Genomic DNA, 24860 nt, shown 5'->3' with positions numbered 1-24860 from the left:
GAGCGGATACATTATGATGTTAAAACAGCATCAGTGAAATTTGGCTAGCAAAGGAGACACAAACTTCTGATTTTAGCTGGAGGACGCAGTTAAAGGCCAAGCTGTTACCCACTTTGCTACACTGTGTGTAGATATGGGCAGCACAAGAGAAGAAAGACCACGATGATTCTCACAGGTATCTCCCTTCTTTTCCAAACTACAACAGTTCTCTGAGTCTCCATCAGTTTCCTGGGTTGCATCAGCATGCAGCAAGTGAGGAGGCAGCAAGCACCAACTTGTAGAGTATCAGTTCTCCTGTAAGAGATTCCCTACCCCCAGCCAAACAGAAAGCTACAAACATTACAGGAATCTGCACCAGAGAGGCTCTGCTGCAGGGACATTTCATCCTGTTAAACAGTCCCATTTGCCTCCCCGACATTCTGCAGGAGAGGCGTCTTTTCAGAAGGTCCAGGTCCGTAAGTAAAAGTCAGTCGGAATAAATCAGAAATCCACACCAACAAGCACTGATGATGATCTGGTAACGTTGCTGTTTCATGCAAGGCATAAGGTTCTTCATAGTCAAGGCATACAGTGCTCCCAGCCCAGAGGCTTTGGAGTTTCCTCCCTGCAGTGTCTATGCTGGAGGCTGTCAATCCTTCACCACTGGGGAAAGCTACCTTGAACACTGTAAGCCTGGCAGAGCAGGGGCAGGGGCAGGCTAAGAGATAAAGGAATTATTCTTGTCCCCATCCATACTCAGTGTATGGCAGTGGAGGAAGAAAAATGAAGGGTTAGAAGGAACACTACGGAATGGTTTCAACATCCACTGAGACCATTAATTCTGGAGCAGTCAGAGCTGCACAGAGCCCCAGGGGGTGCTTGTGGATGCTCTGTTCAGCTCCCTCACACATATACTCCAGAGGTACTTCCCAGGCAAAGGAAAGAAGTTGTGCCTGTAGTAGAGTGGCCCTTTAGAACAACAGGAGCTCACACAGGACTTCAGGAAAGCATTAAGATAAGTTTAGACACCATAGTGCTGAGTGCTGGATCTTGCATGTCCGGACACAGCAAGACATCCCTGCAGTACAACACACTGCTTGGAAGGCAGTCATTTTCTTTAAGCAATAAAGAATTTCAGTGCAAAAAAAAAAAAAAAAAAGGCAATGAATTTTGGAAGGCTTATCAGGGATGAAAGTTACCTGTCACTCTGCCAGGAAAAGTATCACATGAGACTGACTGAGCCCCTACTTTCTTCCCTTGTGATGATTCAGTGAACACACCTGAACACGAGTCCCACTGTTTCACACTTGGACAGGAACAACCTGACACAGAAACACATCCACACTACAACTGGCATTCTTGGCCACAAGTGCCCATTTGTTTTACCTGCCCATAGCTGCTGCCTCCCCTGACCTGTCCTGGTGTCAGTTTTACACAACACTTGTAGCAGAGAATGTTGGGCTGAACCATCGCAGTGTAAAAAGGAAAGTTTGCCTCTTATTTTTCCTGCCTGGAGTCCTGCCACTCCCACCAAACAATGCCTAATCACATGAAGGGTCATAGGAATGAAGAGTCTAAATAAAAATGTATAGAGGAATAAAAAAAAAAATCCATCTCATTGAATTCAGCTACAGTGTTGAAGCCCTGCAAGGTAAGAGGTGTACCTATATTTCAAAAAGGCCCTCAGGTTTTCTGGGGAGCCAGAGACTCAAATGTTGTAAAATGGCAAATTAATTTAGATGTTAATTAAATACAGGAATAGTGATATTGCTGTTCCATGGTGGGCTATGAATAAAGTTTTTGTAAAATTAAGCCTTTAGAGTTGTCTGACTGCAGCAGTGAATATAGCAAAAGATGGTATCATCAAGCACAAAAAAAATAATTCCAGCCTTACGTAAAAACTGACATCCACAAAAAATATATCCCAATCAAAGCAAAGCTTTGGGATGATTCAAGGCAAACACTCCACTATTCTGTCTACAAAAACAGTCAGCCAAAACATTTGTAGTGGAGTTTTCTGTGGTGCTTAACCTTACATTTATAATGAAGCTTTAACAAAATCTATTTTGAAAGGGCTTTCTACACACATAATAACAAATTAGCATAAGACAACCTTATTAACACAGCTAGTTTGTTTAACTAGCTATCTGAACATCACAGGAGAAAATCATTTTACAATGTTAATAAGCCAGGAAACTCCTATGCACAAGTTTACTAAAATAAAATCGAAATCTGCAAGCAATGGAATAAAATCCAAATCTGGAGTCACAATGTTAACAAGACCACACATTTCTCACACTGCTAGGCCAAGACTAGTGAGGGACATCACAGCAACAGATATTTAGGAGTAGATTTAGGGGTAGCTTACACACAATGTGCTCATTATGTGAATGCCCTGGGTCTGTGCTGACTCCTTGCTACAAGATATTTAACATGTTTGCATGTGCAGATTGTCGCTGAGCTGAGGTGGTAGTGGAGAGACATGAATTTCAAAGGAGGTGACAAAGCATTGTACAAACATCTCTTAGATTATCAATTCCCTGAATCTATCCTTGGAGCCACATAATTACAGGATAGTTACCAAATTTCAGTATGCACAAATATCCCCTTGCAAGAGTAGAAGACAAGCAGGTTGGTTTATTAACATGCTTCATGTGAATATCCTCTGAGTCTCATTGAAAGGGATGAAAAGAGCAATGGAATGATGACTTGAGTGGGTGTACATTGAAAGTAATTACAACAGAAAGAAGCTTTTTCAGGCTGGGGAATTACTAAGTGTTTCCTCTGCCAAGATAGAGAATAAAGCAGCAAGAGCCACAGCTCAATGACCAGTTGCAGAAATGTACCTGCTGGACGCTGTGTAATTTAGGGTGAGAGCCCAGAAAGATGCTCCAGGAGAAAGAGGGACCTTTTGCTGGTGGGTAAGGAGTCAGTCAGTTGATGAGAAAGCAACGTGCTCTTGGAGACAAGGCTGCCCCAGCCGTGGCTGAGCCGCCATTACACTGTGGTGACTGCTGAGCCAGGTGTGGTGGCACCGTGGCAAGGCTGTTCAGTGACCTACCAGCCACAGAGAAAATGGGTTAAAAGGGAAGCAGGGCTACTGCTGACCAGGTCTGGATACTGCTCTTGAGTTCATGCCTGGACCCACTTTGGGTGAGCAAAGTCACTTCTTACAGCAGTTCTCAGCAGGGTCATGCAAACCCCTTCTGATTTTTGCTGAAGAAGACTTGTATTGCCTGAACCTCAGTCTGAGATCTTGTTTCAGATGCACACAGGTCCTCCAAGCATAACCACAGCCAAGATCAGCCTGGTTGCAAGTCAAATGTTCAGATGGTTTCCACCCCAAATCGTAAATCCCACCCTGTCACCTGGAAGGATGCCCATTCTGCTCAAACCTCAGCCTGCATGTGGGGGAAACTTGACACCGGTTCGGTGGAAGGTTTGAAAATCCAGCCCGTGTTCTTGGTTTGTAACAAACCCGCCGAAACAAGCAAAATGCCCTCGGTTTTAGAGTTCATCTGGACCTTGTTGCCAGAGTCATGGTGTCATCTAGTGGTGACAGCTTGTATGGGCACACACACAGTACCCACCTCCGCTTCCCAAACTTCCCCTCAGAGCGTAGTGCAATTGCAGGTCTGGTCAATACCTTTCTGCCAAAGTACATCAACTTTCTGAGAGGCAGAACAGCTCCACCATTTCAGCAGAAGCCACTCGCACCTCGAGGAGAGCTTTCTTGTAAAGGCTCCCAAATCAAGTGAAGGGCAAGCTTTGCTTCCCCTACCACTTCTACACAGTTAGTAGACACAATCTCCTGGGGAAAGGGCAAACACAGTAACTTTGAGGAACAGCAATCATCAACAGGCTCAGCTGTAAACAAGTTTTAAATGCAAGAGTCATTCTCAGCATAAAAGTTGCATCTGCTGAAATGTCCCTTTGACCTATACTGGAATAATGCTCAAAAATCACAGTAATAGATATTAGAGGGGAAAGGACTCCAATTTCAATTTGTACTTTGAGAGCTCCCTTGTCTAGGCACATGTGCCCAATTCTCAAGAAATGGCAGTTGATTTTTGGATTCCCAATTTACACCCTATTGGATTCAAGTTCAAGAATTAAGCAGCCAAAGCAGCTCCCAAAGCCAGAGCACGTCTTTTTCAAGAAATTAAGCGCCTTACATCTCACTTCCAGCATTTCTAAAGGGACTTGGCCCACCACATATAGCACGTGAGAGTCCTGGCAACGTGAATTCCTTCTCCTTGGTGACACTGGGAACTGATGTACCTGCTGTTAAGCCTACCCTGGTTTTAAGAAACCTTCAATGACATTTAAGCTTAGGAGTTTTACCTTTCAGCTGAGATGGAGCAGAAACACAAACATGATTGGTTTTCCAGGCTCAGCTGATGGGCAGGAACAAAGTAACCACCAGCCCTGTTCCTGTAGCCTCAGGCACTGCACTGAGTCACTTGTCCCACAAGCTGATAAGAGCTGCATCTCAAAGGAAAGAAAACTCTCTTCAAATTGGAAGAAGGATCACAGTGTCAGCAGAAAGGCAGGGGAAAAATGCTAATTTCAACACTGTCCTGAAAACCAAGTGGGTTTTCAGGTTCCTGAGGTCTATCTGAGGTTTCATCCCAGATCCAGCTCAGGTGTTTCCTTGGCAGGTTTGTCTTCTGACCTAGAGCTTAATCCTTGTCTCTGATCTAGGCATCCTGTCTGCAAGCTAATGAGCTCAAAATTACTGTATATTTGTGTGGCCCTCTGAGCTCTGATGTGTGACACAACCACGGCTGTAGCTGGACTTACTTCTTTCTTTACTGTCCGGGGTTGCAGCCTAAGGGCCAGGCTTGATGCTAAAAACAACGAAATTCAAATCCCAGTTTACATGTGGGGAAAAAATGGAGAAAGCACTTCTCAGAACCCAGGCTTCTGTTGGGATACCTCCCAAGACATGATTTTTAAGCCGGGTAACAGCACAGACCAGGGCTATCTTCACGACAGAGGATTCCAAACACCTCATTCCACCTTGGTGACAGACAGCAGGGGAAGACTTTTTAAATACTACTTGCCTGGGCTCAAAATGACTACAGGAACTAGTCAAAATAATGAGCTCTTTATAGCTGCACCAAAGTGTTTTCTTCTCTTGGATCTGTTTTCTTCCTGCATCCTACCACCTGTGTTCTTATTCTATGAAGCTTAAAGACTACATGGTGCCACCTACCCACTAAGTCTACTGTGAAGGTGAAGCCCAAGGCAAACTGCTCAAAGGTAAGAGAGAAAGAATGTTAAACTACTGTTATGTGGGGAGGGGTTTAATTTTTAGTAAGTACACAAACCTTAAAATAGTGGACAGCTTACATCAGTCTGCACATAGAGCACCTTTCACCCCAAAGCAGTTTTCCAAAAATGTACGTGCACAGAACACAGAAATGTAGCCACTCTGGAGCTGAATACAGCTGCTGCTCATCCAACACAGTGTGATAATAACAAGGAGAGCTCCTGCAATCTCCACAATAAACCTCTAGGTTTTTGGTAAATGCACTATGGATTTCTGCACACTTGCTATACCAGAGGACACCCATATATTTAAAGGCTTCACCTGAGACAACAATGCAGAGCCAGCAAAATGCATTTCCTTTATGTCCTTTGGAAGGTCAAAAAGCTCCCCAGCAGAATATGCTGGAATACAGACAGCCAGGCTCTTGAGCAATTTCATATCTGATATTCAGGTACTCTCTAGCTCTACCACTCAGTGCCTGCCGTGACAGATATGTCACAGCTAAAGGTCACGGCAAGGTTTCCCCTGCCAGACTTGCTCGCCTTACGGGAAAGGCAGATTTGTTCTTGCTGGGTTGCTCTGCCCGGTGTCCCAGGCACCGTGGCTTGTTTCGGAGTGCCCTCTGCCGCCCAGCCCGCAGACCTGCGAGTCTGCAGGGAGCGAAGCCAGGAATATGAGCGGGAAGCGGTTACTGACGGACAGCGGTCAGCAGCGTTCAGCCCAACGTGCAGGTCAGAGGCGTCGCGCTAGAGCCGAGAGCTGAGCTCAGCATCTGGGTCTGCCTTACCTGAGCTCGGACGGTTTGGAAAGCACTGCCTCCGACCAGGGCTGCAGACACAATTGATTTTTACGTCTGTTTTCTGGGGCAACTCTACCTCAGCTCACCTCTCATGCCTCAAAAATCTCTTTCCCAGTTCTTCTCATCTGGGATCTGAGGTAGAAAAGGCAGCAGATGCCCCTTGCACTGGCACTGCTGGGATTCTTCATTTGCAGCCACGGGAAGCAGCTTTACTCTTCACTTCCACCCAGCCCACGTCATCTGACTGATAGAGTAACTTCTGTCTCCAAAGCAAAATAGGAAAGCTGACTTTTGTCCTGCCCGAGTCCAAGATATGAGGCAGGAATCCCTTTGGGGGTCTCAGGGCCTCTGAAAACTGCACAGAAACAGTTTCTCTGTAGATGCTAAGAGATCAGATATTCTAGAAGGTTCTACTAACTTACAACCTATAATACTTGGCAAAATTCTTTAGTCAGTCCATTATCCTCACAGCTCCAAGAATCCTTACCTTACCAATATTCCTGTTCAAGCTGATGCAGGCAGCCAGGCCTGATACCAAGGCTGAAGTTTGTGACTCTCAATACCAGAACATAATGTGTTCCTGCAATTCGTTACTTCCTTGGGTTAATAAAGTTCTTTTAAGCACAACAGCCGTAAGTATCTTTATTAGAGCACTCATTCATGTCCACTCAGCTCCCACACAGGCACTGTCCTGCACAAGAAATAGCTTTGCAATATGTACAGGATTCTCTGTGCAGTGAGGGCAGGTACTGCAAAGCTCTGAGGTGTTTGCTCCAGTCATGTGAAGTTCTCAGCAGGAAATGGTTGCATGGATGCACACCAAGATGCACACACACACACAGTGTTCACCTGTGTGCCAACAGCTTAGATGGGGCAGTCAAAATGTAACTTGCACTGGGCAAGAGAACTACATGACAGTAATATATGGTTTTACCCCTTTTATTTTTGCTATCCAGAGGAATATTCCTCTGCGAGGTATTGCTCCTATACCAATACAAGGAAGGAATTCCATGACTCAACACTTCTTACATCTGGATCGAAGCTACCACCCCACAAGTTCACTCCTAATCAATATATGTAGCTGGCACTGTCTCCTAGATTTGCTACAATTCAGGCATTTTTTTCCTCTTCCACAGCAAAGCAGAATTTATCAGGCTTGTCACTGCAAAGCTGAGATTACATTTCTAGCTCTGTGCCTTGCCAGTGAGAGGTTTTTAATTCCAAAAGGTGTGTGTGTGGTGTCAGAGTACATAGCAGTCTTTGTGTGGGCACTTACACTCATACTCCCAGTAATAACTCCCAATTCCCTTCCCCTTTTGGCTGCCATGCTTTCCTTGGGAAGAGATACCTGAATGCAGTCAGATAAGTAACTTTTCCCTTCAGTGAATTGCCAGTCATTGTTATCTGCTTTCCTGATGACTGTGATTGCTCATCTGTGTCACTGTGTCACCCTCCTGGTCTGCTCTCCCTGGCAGGCAGCAGACCACGTGTAACATTCACAAACCATAACACAAGCCTGCTCAGGGTTTCTTGCTGCCACAGTAAGCACTGAGGCTCCCGGTGGCCCTGCTGACCCTGGAGAGGGATGTGTTAGAATGACACAACTCACAGCAACACTATCACTGCTGTTAGGCAACTGATATTGTACCAGAAATAAACACAACAGGATTGCCTACAATGACAAAGCTCTGGTCACAGGGCTGCTGCAGTGGCAAGGGCCCAGCAGAAAACCACTCCTTTTGGGGAGGCTGTGCTAGTTAGTGAGCCAGCCAGTGCCAGGACTGCACGTTATCAGAGCTCATCTGCTTTTGCCAGCTAAGTAGCTTATCTAATAAATACACTATGTCACCTTACAAATCTTGCTTCTTCAGGATTATAACTCCTGTGACCTCCCAAGTGCAGAATCCTTACAGAAGCAAGTGAGTCACCAAACCCCTCAAATGGCATACCCTGGGTAACAGTGTGGGGAAGGGTCCTTTGCACCAGGCCTGGAAACTGCAGCAGCACCTCCAAACATCATTTCAAGGTGCTCTCAGTAACAAGGTTCTGTCAGAGAGCCTTTTTCTAGAACTGATCCCATGCATGCTGCCCAGAAGACTTGGACAAACAAAAACCCCACAACTTCACACCAAACAGGACAGGCACAGTATTTTTCATAAAGTCACACAATTAATTATGCTTTTAAGCCATATCTACATTCAGGACAAATTCTTTTGTTTACTGCTCTTTTTTTTTAGAGTGTTCATGTGGAAGCAAGGGGAAAGGATGATGAAAAAGAAAAAAAAGTCTAATCTAAACCATTCCTTATTGACCACAATCCCTTCCCCCCTCTCCAGCATTTTTCCACAGAGAACTCTAGCTCCTCTTCCCATGTTTGCTCATTTCATTGGCTCCTCCACCGAGCTCCCATTCCCTGCCCACATCAACCCTGATGCTATGCAGCATGTGCTGGGTGTCTGCAGGGGGTACCACGACCCTGGTACCAGCCAGAACATCACACAGGCACGTTGTGCTAATGGAGGTGGATTGCTTCGCTTCAGTCTCTAACACACATAATGAGATTAGCATTTGAATAGTGCTGATCAAGTTACCAGTAGCTCTGAACTCTGGGTCCATCAGATGCAAATGAATCACTATAAATTTTGCTCCTTTCTTAAGGGCTCTTTATATGCATGGCCAACACAGAAAGAACTGCAGTGGGTATTAGCCCAGGAAGTCTGTCTCTCACCATGACCAGGAATTTCTGAGAGTGGAGAAACCATAGAAGCATCTTTCCTTAGATAATTTTTTTTTTAAGAGCAGGTTTTCTCCCTCTTTTTGATGCCTCTTTTCTCCCAAGACTGTGCAGGCATCAGGATGTATTCTAGCATAAGGTTCAGAGACAAAAACCTTCACAATACCTTCATGCAGGTCTTAATTCCATCTGTTCTTAATTACCTGAGTAACTTCTGAAAGTCCTGCCAGCCTCCTTGTGCCAAGAACGTATCCTTCCCTGGTGGGAGGATGAAGGTGAGGTCTGTGCTGTCTCCAGCTGCACTGATCCAGTATCACCAAAGCACTTGCAGTATCATGAAGCATCTTAGTGGTTCTCACCTCCTCAGTCTCCCTGGAGGAAGATACAGTACACATCCCATGTAGGAAAAATCATGTTTAGGGTACTGCCTTGCATGATTAAATGTAAACAGCCTAATCCCCTCCACGGATGCTCAGTTATAGGGGAGTCTTCTCCCACCTCTGTTCTGTGGGAAGGAATCCCGAGGAGAGGGGAAGAAGGCACAGTCAACTAGTAAAAACAAAATCTGCAGATGTCAGGTGAGCTCAGGCACACACCAAAGCTCCCCTGACACCACAGCAGGAAAAGAAGTTCCAGGAGCTCATCATTCCTACTAACATGGAGTTTTAACACATTCGTAACATTTCTGCAACCTTCAGAGCAGAAGGAATGATAGAACCAAGTTATCTCAAATGCAGTCATCCTAGAGTTTTTAAGACACTACTGCAAACAAGCCTGTTCTTGCAGTAACTCCAGCTGACCACCACATGCAGTTGACTCCAGCTGCTTTCATTTCTCTGGGTCTAGAACCTCATTTGAGTTTTCATTTTACACAGTGCATTTATTTTGAGGTGCAGGAAAGAAAAATACATGCACATAAGCATTAACTTGAATTAACAAAATATTAGAACTCCTCATCACCTGCCCTGAGAAGAGTAGAAATCTTCACATTTCATCACTCCACCTGCTTCTCACTACAGGAAACGTGTGAGAAAGTTTTACCATACTTGTAGTGTCAATCAGCTCCTTTCCTATGGAGCCTGAACAGGTACAACTGGCCGCAGGCACAGAGCACCAAAATTACTCCACGTCCCAGTTGCTTATATAATAAATCTAAATTAAATCAGTAATTAAAGCAGTTCTTGCACACTACTTCTCCCTGGTGGTCCTCCAAACCTCTTTACAAAGCCAGTGGCAGTTCCCCATTTTGCTAATGAGAAAAGCGGTTCAGAGCCCAGCTCGCTGTGAGCCACCCACTGCACAGGCAACATTTTAACACCCATGGCAAAAGCAGGCGTAATTTTTTAATGAAACAGGTGGGCTGCAGCCCTTCCACGGTGGGAAAAGGGCCGGGCCCTTCTCTGCACCACGCGCGACACCCACCCCAAAGGCAGAGCCAAGGCACGCTGCCCTCGCTGCCCCCTCTCCTGCTCCCTGAGCTGCGAGCACAGCAGAGCAGCTCCCTTCCCTGCAGGGATCCTCCCCAGCCAGCCTGGAGGCGGGATAACGGAGTCCCCCTTAGCAGCTCCATCTTCCCTGGGACACGCTGGGAATTCCCTCAGCAAAGCAGAAACTCACCCTGGGACACCTAAGAGCTGACTCAGAGGTGCTCAAACAGGCACACTACCAAGGGGCAGCCATCCCCTCACGCACACAACCACCCTGCACGGCTCGGCTCGGCGCCACAGCCCAGCTCCCGAGGAGCCCCAGGAGCCCGGCAGGGGCAGCTACAGCCCCGGCTCTGCCCCCGGGGGCCACAGCAACCCCTCGAAAAGCGAAGCCTTCACGGGAATGGCAACACCGTGCTCCTTCAACCGGGCGCGGCAGAGCCCCACCCTCAGGGCTGGACCCGCCTCAGCGCTGGACCCACCTCACGGTGCGGCCCCGCCTCAGGGCGGGGTCTCCCTCACGACGCCTCCGTCCCCCCGCTCTGAGAGCTCTTCGGGGCTGGATCTTTCTCATTCCTCGACGCTGAGCTTTCCTCGGGGCGGTGTCCCGTGTTCTCCTCACGCATCAGGGCTGGGTCTCTCTCAAGACACCTCCGTCCCCCGGCACTGAGCGCTCTTCGGGGCTGGATCTTTCTCATGCCTCAGCGCTGAGCTCTCCTCGGGGCGGTGTCCCGTGTTCTCCGCACGCGTCAGGGCTGGGTCTCCCTTATGACACCTCAGCCCCTCAGCGCTCAGGGCTGTGCCCCCTCACCGCCGAACCCTCCTCGGGGCTGTGTCCCGTGTCCCCGTCGCCCCTCAGGGCTCGGTCCCCCTCACGGCTGCGCCCCCTCGTCGCGCGCCGGGCCCTCCCCTCAGCCCGCTGCCCGCACTCGCCGCAGCCGCCAGGGGGCGCCCCAGGGCCCCGCCAGCCCCGTCCCTGAGGGGCACGGGCTGGACAGGTGGGGAAACCCCTGAAGAGGGGAAAAAACCCTAAAGAGGGAATAAAAAACCTAAAGAGGGGACAGCCCGCGTTTTTAAGAGCCCATTCTAGAACGACAAGCGTGTAGAAAGAGAAAAAGGACCCCAAAGAACTGTGTCCCAGCCCAGGGTAGGATTCCTTTGTCAGCAACACGGGGAAGCTTTATCCTTGGTCCTATGTTTCAGCTCTTGCACAAAACATTTATTTGATGAACAAAAAAATGTCATTTAAGATGGACAAGGATGGACATCTTAAATGTCATTAAGATGAAGAAGAAATCAGATTTCTCCATTAGAAAGAAAGGTCATAATAATAATGAAGAGTATACAAACATGCGGAGTCATGTCTATAAACTAAAAACAGCGCAGGGCAAAAGATGTGCAACAGACACAAAGTCTAAGGTCTTTTATTACATTTTATAGATTAAATATATCTTCAGTAGAGTCTCTCTTTTAAAACACACAAAAGGAAAAAATACATTCTTCATGTACATATGAAATACTGACCACGTAGCAGGGACCATGTACAGTGCAAAGTATGAACACAGCTACACAGACATCACCACCTTGGATGATTATCAGGCTTTTTCTACAGTAAAATTGGAACAAGTTAACATTTCTGTTTCCAAAGAGAAATCCATACCCTTCCCTTCCATGGCATTTTGTGGGATTGTGCAGGAAAGGGTTTTATTTATGTTTTAAAGGTTTTATAAAATCCTTGCATTGCATGAAAAATTATCAAACTCCTCAAGCTTTGCCTCTTTCACACATTCAATAATCATAGTACAATTTTTATTGTGATTGCAACCCAACTCCAAAAATCCAGGGAAAAACAGAAATATATATAACCTGGTATACAGAAAGGAATGAATCAGACTGATTGTTGCATTGTCCAGGACACATGTACCCACATGTGGACACACACACAGAAGATGGAAGATAGAGAGGTGTGACAGAGCATCTCCTATTTATCATAAGTTTGGAGTGAGGGCACGGGGTTGCACGTTGCACTTCGGCAGTGAATCTCTAGTGTCTCTCAGTATGGGATGTCATTCTGGTAGTACTGGATCATGTCATATGTCCTACTCCTAAAGAAGAAAAGCAAAGCCAGAAGTAAGTCAAAGTTTAAAAAAACACTCCACCCATTGTCACAGAAACATTAATCAGGATCCTACAGAAACAAAACATGGGTGAAGGAAATCAGCTGCTAATCAAAACTAGCCCTCCATGCTTTGAAGGCATTATGAAGGCCCAGCTAACTGTTATGACAGCTCAAAACATCCTGTTCTTGTTTAAGCTAGGAAATGTGTAATGAATGAAGCAAGATCATCAGGGCTGCATGGAGACAAGATTATGTGGAAATAAAAGTCATCTTAATTCAGGAGAATGCTAATATTGAAAATAAAAGTGCAGAGGAAATAACAGCATTAATAGCAGCGTCTCTGATGAGTGACTGAGCAAACAAATCTCAGCTTGTTACAGATAACTCAGTTATCCATGGGCAGAGCTTATTCAGGTCACAGACTAACCATGCCACAGATAGAGAAGCTCAGGCTTGTCAGAACTAAGCTGGCCCTGGGCATTCACACAGCAGTGTTACTGCCTTCAAACTCCCCAGTATTCATCTAAGATTTGGAGCAGGTGCACCAGCAAGAACTGGAACATCCAATTCAGTTCTAGTGGGGCTGTATCTGAGCCAGTGAGTGGTACTGGTGCCGAGCTGACCACACATGGAACTACACAAGTTTGTATTAGACTCTCCACAGTCTGTATTATCTGGGATAATAAAACATGCACTTCAGATGTTTAACTATTCCATTTACTCTTTAGACTAAACAGCCTTAGCTTAAGTCTTCCTTCCCAGTGTAAAAGTGAGGAGATGCAGCATGTTCAGAAGTAAAGCTGCTATCCTGCACTATCTAAATATCAACAACTCATAAATGTTTGAAATCTGACTGATAAAATTCTATTTTTCAGCTCTGCTCAAAGCCCGATGACCTTCGTTAGCTGCAGGGAGAAGACATGCATAGGTGCCAAACCTGTTGCTGAGGAAACAACTCTGGATGATCTTGATGATGAAAGTCGCGGCCTCCCGTTCAGTCATGTTGGGGCTGAACCTGTGTCTGTATGCAGAAAATCACAAAAAGCAAGAGAAAATTAGTGAAGTTTCCTTTGAACGTGATACAAATGTGTCTTTGCATAAGCTCAGCTGCTGCAAGTACCTACTTCTTGTGAGACCACCTGGTACAAATTACATAACGTTTTAACAAGCACTTACTGTTAGTCTAATAGTGGAGACACAGGCTGTGAACTTTTCATCAGTCTACTGGTGACTCCAGGAACAGCCAATCCCTCTTTTGAGGCAGCTGCTGCTTTTAAAGTATGTCTGTACCTAATACTGCCCTTGAGCTCCAGCCCATCATACTTCATGAATCTGTGCTTATCTTTAGGAAACTGCAGAAAGTTAAAAGCAAGAAATGCTGAGCTAACTCTGCTCACTCTGGAGTGAACTGTGGAGGCATAAACCTGAAGGGCTGTTTAAAGTGTCACATTAGAAACTGTATTTGCCTAAGCTGTTGTATGTTACCTCATAGTTTCATTCAGTACTGCATTAGCTGTAGAACAAATATTAAGAGGCTGTTATTCAGACTCTGACATCATTTCAGAGGACAGACGCTGCAACGCATCATCTCTCAATTAAAGCAAATCTTTCATTTACAGTTTTATTTTGCTAGTCCTACAGACTTAAAGATAACCCATGTACTTGCACAGTCACTGAACAGCTTGACCTTAATTCTACAAAATGGCCTCTCTAGAATTCTTACTTTCCGAGATATTCTATAAACAAGTTCCTATTTTTACAACTATAAGGCATTTAAGATATTTGAGCAGCATGACACCTATACTCACTGCACAAGCTGTGGCAGTATAAATTCTGTGAAGAACATATGAACACATTTTCCAGTTCAGACATGCTGACTTACTTCAACAGCTTGATTGTCTGCCCTCGGAAACAGGGCAGCCCTGTATCCAACATGAGTGTAACCAGTGAGACCACAGCATCCATGTAAGGCCTGGAGAAAAAGGGGACAAAAAGGTTACAGCACTCAAACTTCTGCAGCATTAGCAGCTACAGCAGGCAGCTGAGGAGTTCAACGAGCTGGATCACACCTTTTTCTGTAATTAAATCAACACAAATAATCCTCTTACATTTGCTGGTGAAGCTACACCATTGTTTGCAATCTGTCACCTTAATTAAATTTCACTCCTTTACTGCTGGACTAACAAATACTCAGAATGCTGCAAGATGAAATCTCAAGGATTATACAAAGCAGTGCTTTAGTAAACAACATTTCTTTGGTATCAAAAAGGTGAATCAGTGCACCAAAACAGTACAAAAGGCTGAAAGCAGCAACAGGAACATATTATCTTTTAATTCCTAATTACTCTATGTAATTCATTGCTACACTGGCCCAGCTTCCCTTCTCCTTCCTGTCCTCCTACTCAGAACATTTATTATCTACCAAGCTATTACTCTACTACTTGGGGGACTCATTTGCCTTGACACAAAACTTTGTCCAGACTGTTCCCCCTCAGGGAACCAAACTGATCTTGACTCCAAGCCAGCCCCTCTGGGGCTCCTAGCTGAAGAAACTTCAATTCTGTAAGATAATATCAATAATACTTTAAACTCATGGTAGAAAGAGCTTTTATTTAAACTGTATTGAACAGTCCTCCTCCCACCCACACGCAAAAGTACATTAAATCGTGTGAGGAAATGTGTGTAACATCACATTTTTGAATTGAATATATAAAATTTTCAAACATAAAGTAAGGACAGAAAAAAATGCCACAAAGATAAGCTTTAAAACAGTAGGATTATTACATTGTTTCAAAGTTTGCAAGATGTAAACAGGACACTCCAACAGGCTCAGACCCCCTACAGATAAAGGTTTATTACTATTTATCTTCTCATCTGGTTTTGGGCATGCAAGCACTTCCACTTTTGAGCAGTTAAGAACACCTTACCTGACTGCCAGATAGCCTCTGACACACATCTCCATAAACCATTTGAATGGAGTTGCCTCCATTTTTCCTCCCATTATCATCACCATCTCATCTGTCAGCTTAATGTCGGGCTCCCAGCCCAGGTTTCCACCAGGTGAGCTCTCAAACATGAATCCAAAATCTGTGCACAAAAGATAAATCACCTCATAACTCTGTTGGTTAATTGTGTGCTGTTAAAGCTGACAGAAGAAAGGAGAGGTGGATTTCATGTATTAATACAAACATTTTAACTCCAACCAGAAAAAAGCTTTGGTGAAGTGTAGCAACACCAACAAAAGCATCATCACCATGACATTAGACTAGAGGTTAGAATGGTGATATCAAATAAACTCCTTGATGAAATATCTGTGCAGTTCCAGAAAAGCAAAGAGAAAGCAGAGGTTACAGCCTCACAAAATTATATAAATTTACTTGTCAGGTTTAATTCATACCCCTACAGTGATGAAAGGAACCTAAAGACACGTTTCTATAATTACACACATATATGCACACACACATACATGTGTATGCATGTATGAGTTATGTATACATGTGTAATCCATACATATGTGTGCACATACTTTCCTGAAGCTGATTAAACTTTGCAAAGCTAAATTTAAACAGAAGCAGCCAACACAAATATACAACACTGAACAGGCAGGGAAATAGCCACGTACGTTTCCCAACTGCCCAATCAGTATATGGATTGATCTCCAAAGGGAAATGGCTTCTTGTCTGACTGTCTTTTATCAGCAATACTTAACAGAAGAAGGGAAGGGTGAAGACTGAAATTCAGATATGCATATGACTGACCAATATGAATGATGTGTCCCTTTTTGTCCAGCATGATGTTGCCATTGTGCCTGTCCTTAATCTGGAGCAGGAACAGGAGCAGACTGTAGGCAGCCATGCTGCGGATGAAGTTGTAGCGAGCCTGTACAAACAACAGAGGGAATTTAATAACTCTCCATCAGGGGATGACACACATGAATAAAGTTTTTAGTTTGAAGCAATGTTCAATGATATTCTCCATACATCTACAGCTGCAGTAACTTATTTAGCTAACTCACTCATAGCTAAAAATGGATTATCAGCATCAGAAACCAGACACAGCATTATGGCAGTCATTATCCAATTATCTGTCATTATTTCTTATAGCTAGAATGTTTCTCAGTTGAGATTTTGCTGTGCTTGCCAATTGATATTTTACCTTCTGGAATGCAAGGGTAGACTCATCTCCATATTGCCTTGTAAAGTAATCATACATCCCAAAGTCTGTCTGCCTGCCCAGCTGGTCACGGGATGTGCAGTCGGGAATGCACTCAATAACACCACACTGGAGGGCAAGAGGAGAAACAGGTCTGTAAAGCACACTCCCAAAATATATTTTGGTCATGGCTCCTGGCAGTCATACAGGTCCTCTGGGAAATGTGGGGAAGCCTATAGATCACTAAATACAGAATTTCTAGTTTATTCTAAAAAAAAGTATATCCACTATTTTAGGATTTCCATGCAATATGAGTTCTGTGGCTTTCCACTGACTTGCACAATGTAGTCCCAAAAATCAAACAGCAAACATGAATAACCACAAGCAGCAGAATTTCAGAGCCAAAATCTTTAGAAAAGCAGGAAGCAGGAAAGGAAAGGCTGTTTTTACTGCTGGTACTTCAAATATTTGGCATAAACGACATGGGCAGTACTTCCTGGCAATATGGAATTTTTATATTTGCTGGAAGAAAAAGTCTTTTTTAATTAGGAACTATTTTCTACAGCACTACAGTTAACTGCCCACTTACCCCAGGAGCTGTGGCCACCACTCTGTATGGAAACACAAAAAGATCCAGGCCTACCAGCTGGAAGATGTTCTTGAAGAGATCGATGATTTGCAAAGCCAACATGTCCTGTTATACAGGAGAAAAATGGCACAAGCATTACAGGGGTTACGGGTCATAAACGAGATTACAAAAATGCTCTGAAGAACTCTGAAGTGCACATTAAGCTGCCCCAGCAGGTCTGCAGATGTGTGCTTGTGCAGGCACTGGGGCTCTGGGGGAAATCAAAAGGGGAACTGATAAATGCTGTTTAGGTGGGCAGCAAACAACACTGATGATTTAACTGCTGACTTCAGAGGAACAAACTTTCCATCACCCTTTGATAAGAGGGCTACTAACAACTCCAGAGATAATAACCAACATTCCCTCTTCATCAAAACCCATCAAACTTCAGTGTACAAGATCCCACCTTGGGAACTATTGCTACGTTACCAACAGTAAATGTTGAAAAACTGAAAAACAAACTCTGAAAAGGAATTGTAAGACATAGTAAACTGTCCTGAAAGAATGGCCTTTATTACCAAACCATTATTTCTCCAGGGGTACAACACAGCTCTCTCCCTCAGTCCATAACTAGTGGTGATTCTCAAAGTTCCAAAGAAAAATATTTCTATACTAAAACAATTTTCTTCTTGCATATTGTCACCTACAAATCTGTCTTCTGTAAGTGCCAACAGCCCTGTACCTGTCTGCAGTCATCGCCCACTTTGAAGATGGCTGCCTGCCAGCAGATCTTCTTGCTGTCCACCTTCTCTTCTGCGCTTTCGTCGATGGAATCAGAACGACAGCGCAGACCTGCAACGAGAGCACAGCGTGAAACCCAGGCATGGACTTGCATTAGTAACCTCCCATCAGGACAAGCCTTCTGCACTCAAACTCACAACATTTCACTGCAGGTGCATTACAGATATTTCTGCCTTGCAGTTCCCTGGAACATCTCAAACAAGTGTTCACGATACACCTGATAAATGCCTGCATTGCATCAAGCCAGTCAGCTGGAGCATCCCACAAAATAAGAAAAAACTGCCAAAACCTGGTATTTCTTACAGTTTAAAAACCAGATAAAGGCCATCACTCTTTATTTTAGTCTGAAATAACTGCTGAACTTCAGGATCCCTATGTGGCTTGCTTCCTGGAAGTTAAAAGAGGATTTAAATTTTCAGAATTTTCATCTCTCTGGGATACAGTTCCATTTCTCAGCTGAACCACTGCAGATGAAGATCAACATGGAAATAATTTTACTGCAGCAGTACAGGTCAATAAGAGCAGGCAACATTAAAAGAAATGCTGACTCTAATTAATTAGAGTGTCAGTGATTAAGATGCAGTTACTAACCTTCTTTTTCAAGCTCACTGACTCCACATCGTTTCACTTTAAATTTGGCCAGATAGGGCGCTTTTGCTGCACTAAATTGTAACAAAAACAAAGATGATGATGATGAGTATAAGTCACACAAGAATTTATATAGAAAAAATACCTGAATATCATGAATTAACGTTATAAATTTATATATATATATATATATATATATAAAAGAATTAACAAGAGCATGGTACCTCTGCATAGGAGTTCCTGATTTGTAGTCAATGTCCAGAACAATGGCTTCAGGATTGCTGGGCAAGTAACAGCCTGCAAAATGGAGCAGACAGCTGAGAACAAATCCCTGGCTGGTGAGACAGTGCAAGTTGGAGAGTAACTGATGTCAGTGTCTATAACTTTAGTACATAGTTTTGAATTAAATAAAATGTTAGAGAAAAACTGGCCATTACAGTCTGTGAGCCACAAAGGACACAGGATCCTGTGCATTAATGAGTGATTGCCAGAAACTAATAAACTACAGTTTTGAGGTACTACTGCAGAATCTGTGCCACAGAAATGTACAGAGAGGACTTCTCTTACAACAGCCCCTCACAAGATGTGGCAGCATCTCCCAGTGCCCTGGGAGTGCCCTCAGCCACCAGCACTGTAAGACCTCTTACACAGAGATCAGGAAAAACTTTCATCAAACTCCATTTTAAAGAGAAGATTCAGACTGGGAAAATATATGTTCAAGATTTGAAAGGACTTTCAGATAATGACATTTCACAGGAATGCATGATGAGAGAAAGAGGAGAATGAAAGGAACTGGACATGCTTCATTCTTGAGACAGCAAAACTTCTCAAAAACACCTCGTCTTCTTAAAAGAGGTGGTACAAAGAAAACGTTTATTTATCCTTCCTCTTCAGACATACGTTTCTACTTCTATCCATGATGTGCATTATCTAACTTGCTCTTGGGCAAGTTTAGATGCACCATATAGAAATTATTGGATGGGTAAAAATATTTGATTTTTTTTCTACAGAGAAACAACCAAACTACAACAGAAGAACAGCCACCAGCACCAAAACTGAGAGCTGCCATTTGCAGAGATTTCAAGATTTGCTTGCAGAAAACACAGTTCTCATGTTCAAAGCAGAAGCCCACGATTTTATATGATCAAATCACTTCTTACCAGGCTGCACCTTCACCTCAGACAGAGCACTCAAACAAGCTTTTTTTCTTTCATCTCCTTTAGGGAATGGCCTAGAAAGATGAATGATCTTTTATTTATCTGCATACTATATATTACTCTATGTACCAGCCTCAAATTTGTTCCAAACTTACACAAACTTCACTAAAAATGTTTCTTCCTGCCCCACTTCCAGAGAACTTACAGGCTCAATACCTGACCAGAACATTTTCGATCCTAACGAAGGTTACAGTCTTTGCTTTGTAGATTTAACATTGATCTGACACACAAGTTGTTGCCAAACCCAAACAGCATAACAGATGTGAGTGAAATACATGAAGGCTCTTCCTGACACAGATATTTGAGCATAATTATACTTTTGTATGCCAACAAAACTCTCTCCCTTGTGGAACTGACTCCAGGATAAGGCAGCTGATAAATATTAGTTATGCTCTAGTTTTAAGCAGTACAGCAGCAACATAACACTTAAGATAATTAAATCATCACAGGTTATTTCTTTCTTTCATCTACAAAGCAAACAGCATCCTCTCTGTGTTGTCTTTACACTAGAGATGCACAAAAATAAGACTCATTCTAAGGCTGGGGTGCAAAACTGCAATGCTTGCAAAGCACAATTATCAGCAGTTGCTGAAACGTGACTTCATACTTAGAAACACTTGATTTAATTCTAAATATCAAGACATTCAGCTCCTAACCCCCTCCTTTAAACTCATCCCACTGGGTGAAAACTTCTTCACGTACACAGAGAAAGTCCCGAATATTGGGTTGTTTCTGTCATGTAAGTGTCCTTTAACCTGATGCCCTTATCCTGGTGATTTGCAAAACTTCATTTTAAGAGAGGTATGTTCTATGTTCCAGAAAATACATTTTATATGACTTTCAAATACTATCATACACCAGAGAGTGTTTTAAAAATATGCAATGAAACCCCACTTACAGACATGGAGCTCGTGTGCTGAGCTGCTGCCACCCACTGACAAGCTTTATCGAAGTTAAATTACGTATCTTATTGCAAAATTTACAGTCAAGAGTGGGAATTACTCTATGAGTGGGACTTTGAGTTCTAAGAGATCAACAGTCCAATGTTTATGACAACCAAATCTTTCTCCATAACCACAATTTAGAAAGGAAAGTAAAAGACTTGCATATACAAAAAGAACAATCATTTTGGTATTACACTGCACAATGAAATCTCTTTGAGAAAATGACAATTTCATGGAGTTGTAGCTGTTTCAGACAGACTGCTGGCCAAGGCATGAGCACTGAGATCACAGCAGATATGAATTATCCCTGAAAGTCAAGCTAAAATGAGCCTTTGCATCCTACTACAACTCTTAAGTTACATTTAAGACAAAAAAATGGTCTTTATTATCATATAAATAATCCTTTTTTTTCCCCCCAAAAACCACTACCTCAATACCCTTAAAAGCCTCTAATTAGGAACTGGTAACAAACAGAACAGTGAGCCCCAAAAGAGCACAATTTCTGAAGTACAACACTTACTTGATAATGGCTGAAACGTTGGTGATTTTATTGAAGAAATCAAATTCTCTCTGGTAGAACTCCTTGGCTGGGCCAGACAACGAGCCAGTTATCTCCTCTACCAGCTGCTCCAGAAGTTCCCCAATGTCAGCTGCATGTGAGAAAATGGAGCATCTGTGTCAGAAGCTTATTTCTGAAAGCCAAATGTTACAGGTAATGGAAATAACTCCCTTTGGATAGTGTTCACAAACAGGCACTGATGCAAATAGCACTGTGTCTCCACTGACACACTCTGTCAGGCACTGATGCAGAATGGGCCCTACCTCTAGGAATGAAAGAAAACTTCCAGCTAAAACTTCCTGCCAAGAAAGAAACAGGAAGGAGATTTAGCCTGAACTAAGACAAGGAAAGGAGTCAAGTCAGATTATATTTTCAAGCACTCACGATCTTTTTGATGTCCTTCTTCATCCATGTAGATATTAGTTTTCATGTTCCAGATGAATTGGTGAGCCAGGAGCTGGGATTTGGCAGCTGCCCACAGGATGTATTCTCTAACGTAACCCATCTGCAACCACATCCAGCTCAGTAAGGATCAGAGGTCAGCACAGCTCTAGCAGATTCAATATTACTGCTTCTAACAGCTATTCTTCAAACCCAGAAAGTATTAAATGGATGGAAAAAAGACCTTTGCACTCTCATTCAAGACCTTTGAAGAATGACAGTGTATTTTAAAAGGAAGGGAACTGAACTAAACTGTTTTCAGCTTTATTACTGACCTGTGTTGTCATTCTAACCAACCTCCTTTCCACCTTTTTGCCATTTTCCATCTGTTCTATTTGGATTTCAAACCTCTGAGCTTAGAGCATCTTCTAGTGTGTGTGGAAAGCACAGCACAAAGCACAAGGTAACAGAGACACTGCTCCTGCCTGGCATCACTACTTGCTCCTGTAATACCAGAAATCTACGCAGGGTCACATGGGCTGCACAGTTTGGTGGCAGGAACTGCATGTTCTGGCACAGTTCCAGCAAAATTCTAGAATGTAAGAACAAACTCAAAAGAAGTTGAAGTGTACAAGGGAATCCTATTCCTTCCAACAGCTGCATTCCCTTTCCTCTACTTTCAACTACTTTTGTAGTCTGTAAAGGTTTCTGTGTTTGACTGACATTAACAGGCAGATGTCTGATGTTTGTGCTCTGCACTGCAGAGGACACTCACCTATGCAAAGTTCTCACAGAATAACTCTATACAGTCACCTCCACCTCAAAATAATGCACTGAGCAGAGTTCACAGATAATGAGCTCACATTAATGAACTTGGTTGTCAAGCTTTACTTCTGGTTTCTGTAAGATGAAGCTAAGGTCTGATTTCGTACACATGATGGAGCACAAGCCACCCCTAGATGTCTTCTCTGGTTTAACTCCAGAGAAATTAATAAGGATAATGATTTAATTATGACTGGTTGTCTCACACAGACCGTCAAAGCTTTATTCAGATAAGTCCTCATCTGGGCCTTCCCTTAATAAAATCTCTTTCCTGACAGATGAGCTACATAATCTCTGGTTTCTCAAGTTTACCTGTTAATAAAAGAAGTGTATCCAAAGCAAGCCAGCCTCTAGAGACAATAATTTTTTTTCTATGTATTAGATATAGGACAATAATGAGCAGCATTACTTTAAGCTGCTTTACTTTTGCTGCTTTAAGTCTAAAAGCTGCCTTAAAAATCTGTTTTGTTCACATGCAGTTGTTTCATATTCTCACCTTGTCATACCGAAGTGCCTGCACGATCTGTGGAATGTAGAATAAAATGGCATCCTGAAAGAGAAGAGATGGCAGGGGTTTATTGTTTTCTTTAACTAGTTAGAAGGGAAGATGGGTCACATGCACAGAAAAAAGCTGCCTTCAGTTAGGTGATAAACAAAATACCACTGCCTCTTTATTTTAAACTAAATATATACCAACTCCTCAAACCAAGGTATTATTCTGTCCAGCTACTCCCCTCAAAAGTATCATTAATAATCATGTACTTCACAGTCCTAATACAAGCCTGACAAATGTTAGAAAACCAGCTTTCTGCTGCTTTAGAAAAAACACCTTCTCACTGAGAGAAGATTCAAAAGGAGCAATCTGAGAAGGGCAGCCTGAGGAATTCAGCTTAGTGTGATTTATAACAAAAAAGCTGCAAGTACATGAGTCAGTATCACGTGGGACAGTCAACCTCAACTTCTCATCCCACTCTGCAGTGTGCTGTGCCCATCCAGCACACGTCCCTCCATGGCATTAGAACAAAGCCTGTGGCCAGTGACTCAGGCCATGACCTCCCTGCAGTGTTACAGCTTTCTTGGAACTCACCGGAGGAAACGACCGCAGGACCTTCACCCCGTACTGAGCTGTCAGAGGATGAGGTGGGTACATGCTTGAAAAGTAGGAAAGGCCAGTTGGTGGATCTGTTGGTGCCCAGCACAGAACATGGCTGAGCTCAGGTGCATCAGCATCAATCGTGTGCCAGGTCACCAGGTACTGAAAAAGCAGGTCAGACATGTTAGGAGTTGAAAGCTCACTAATGTCTGGGTAGTGCACATCAGACAGCAACCTTCCATACACCTTCTGTAACAGGGGAAGTGAAACATGGTACATTTTCTTTTACAAAATCATGGCTACTTTATCTAAAGCACCTCCTCCATGAAAACCTAACTGCTGGAATTGCCTCACCTCTCAGAACACCAGATGAAGTTAGTGAAGTCAGGTTACTAAAAGCATAATCTAGCTTGTGCTAGATCACTCCAGCATGGGGAGAAAGAAGACAGAATGAGCCTTTTTGAAAGAGCCAAAGAAGGTTCAGCTTTTCTGTCACCTGTTTTACAGGTGATGTAGAGAAGGCAGCTCTGACAAGACTATCCTTGACATGACTCGAGTGCTTCACTGCAGATCAGCATGACGAGTCTCCTCGTGTGTTAAGTCAAGACTGTAACAGTATAAATATTCACAAGTACCTTTATTGCTTCGGGAACGTCACTGACAGCTCCCGGGTCCAACCGAACCAGCCGGGTCACTTCTGTTCCAATAGCTTCAGTGTTCTTAAATCTAAGTATAACCAGGAATGCAAAAATAGTATCAGAAACTTCTGATGGCCTCCTCTATTTATGAGAAGATGAGGACAACAAAAGGCAGAAAATTATATGCTTAATAAACAAATATCCAACTATGAAATAATGCACATTGAGGGACCAATATGCTTTTGAAAGAGGATTCTGAAACAATGGGTCCTCATCCAGTGTTTTTGTATAAACCAGTAGTATTTCAGCCCACTTCACTACTGGATTCTTGGCTCAAATATTCTGTCTTGGATTCTACAAAAAACAGTGGGCAGAACTCTACTTGGCAAAACCATCACTGTTGTAAGGGGGAAAGAATTTCCTTTCCCTTCTGAAGCCAACTATGCTAGTTCTCCTATAATACTTCTTAAAGTGAAAGCCAATATATAGCTAGAACACTGCATTCCAAGATACTTTTAGCACTGATTAAATGCTATGTTTGCTAATGGGCTGAATGCTATTAAAAACCAAACTTGATTTCTTCTGAACCAAACACTGTCTAAGTGCTGGCAAAGAGAGTGTGGTAGGAAAGGGAGTTGGACTTCATTAGTGACTGAGCCAAATGAGCCTGTTAAGTAATCTGGTTCTTTTCAGAGGTTTCAATCAGCTGTGACAGTATGCAAGGGGCTGTAAACAGAAGCAAGTGCCATCAGTTCTTACTGTAT

The 24860-nt window shown here is 43.4% G+C and overlaps 1 protein-coding gene and 1 long non-coding RNA gene across 3 annotated transcripts in view; both read right to left on the bottom strand.

Annotated features, from left to right (window-relative positions):
- The window catches only part of LOC116795606, an 86679-nt gene extending 77527 nt beyond the window's left edge, over nt 1-9152 (bottom strand). The window contains exon 1 of the long non-coding RNA XR_004360100.1: nt 8991-9152. This is a non-coding gene — a long non-coding RNA (uncharacterized LOC116795606). The remainder of the gene's footprint in view (nt 1-8990) is intronic.
- Nucleotides 9153-11621: 2469 nt separating this feature from the next.
- PI4KA (phosphatidylinositol 4-kinase alpha) overlaps nt 11622-24860 on the bottom strand; it is a 59092-nt gene continuing 45853 nt past the window's right edge. Inside the window, exons 40-55 of one of the 2 annotated variants that reach the window (XM_032705394.1) lie at nt 24094-24184; nt 23453-23620; nt 22862-22915; nt 21547-21667; nt 21124-21253; nt 19603-19673; nt 18667-18739; nt 18446-18516; nt 17796-17905; nt 17075-17179; nt 16489-16614; nt 16092-16212; nt 15261-15420; nt 14216-14305; nt 13271-13354; nt 11622-12319 (exon numbers count right to left, since the gene is read on the bottom strand). In XM_032705394.1, the coding sequence (XP_032561285.1) occupies nt 12268-12319; nt 13271-13354; nt 14216-14305; nt 15261-15420; nt 16092-16212; nt 16489-16614; nt 17075-17179; nt 17796-17905; nt 18446-18516; nt 18667-18739; nt 19603-19673; nt 21124-21253; nt 21547-21667; nt 22862-22915; nt 23453-23620; nt 24094-24184 (1627 nt within the window). In that variant the 3' untranslated portion in view covers nt 11622-12267. The remainder of the gene's footprint in view (nt 12320-13270; nt 13355-14215; nt 14306-15260; nt 15421-16091; nt 16213-16488; nt 16615-17074; nt 17180-17795; nt 17906-18445; nt 18517-18666; nt 18740-19602; nt 19674-21123; nt 21254-21546; nt 21668-22861; nt 22916-23452; nt 23621-24093; nt 24185-24860) is intronic. The other variant, XM_032705395.1, reaches the window with a different exon arrangement.

This window comes from Chiroxiphia lanceolata, chromosome 18 (genome assembly GCF_009829145.1).
Source record: "Chiroxiphia lanceolata isolate bChiLan1 chromosome 18, bChiLan1.pri, whole genome shotgun sequence".
NCBI lineage: Eukaryota > Metazoa > Chordata > Aves > Passeriformes > Pipridae > Chiroxiphia > Chiroxiphia lanceolata.
This window is presented reverse-complemented; position numbering and strand designations above follow the sequence as displayed.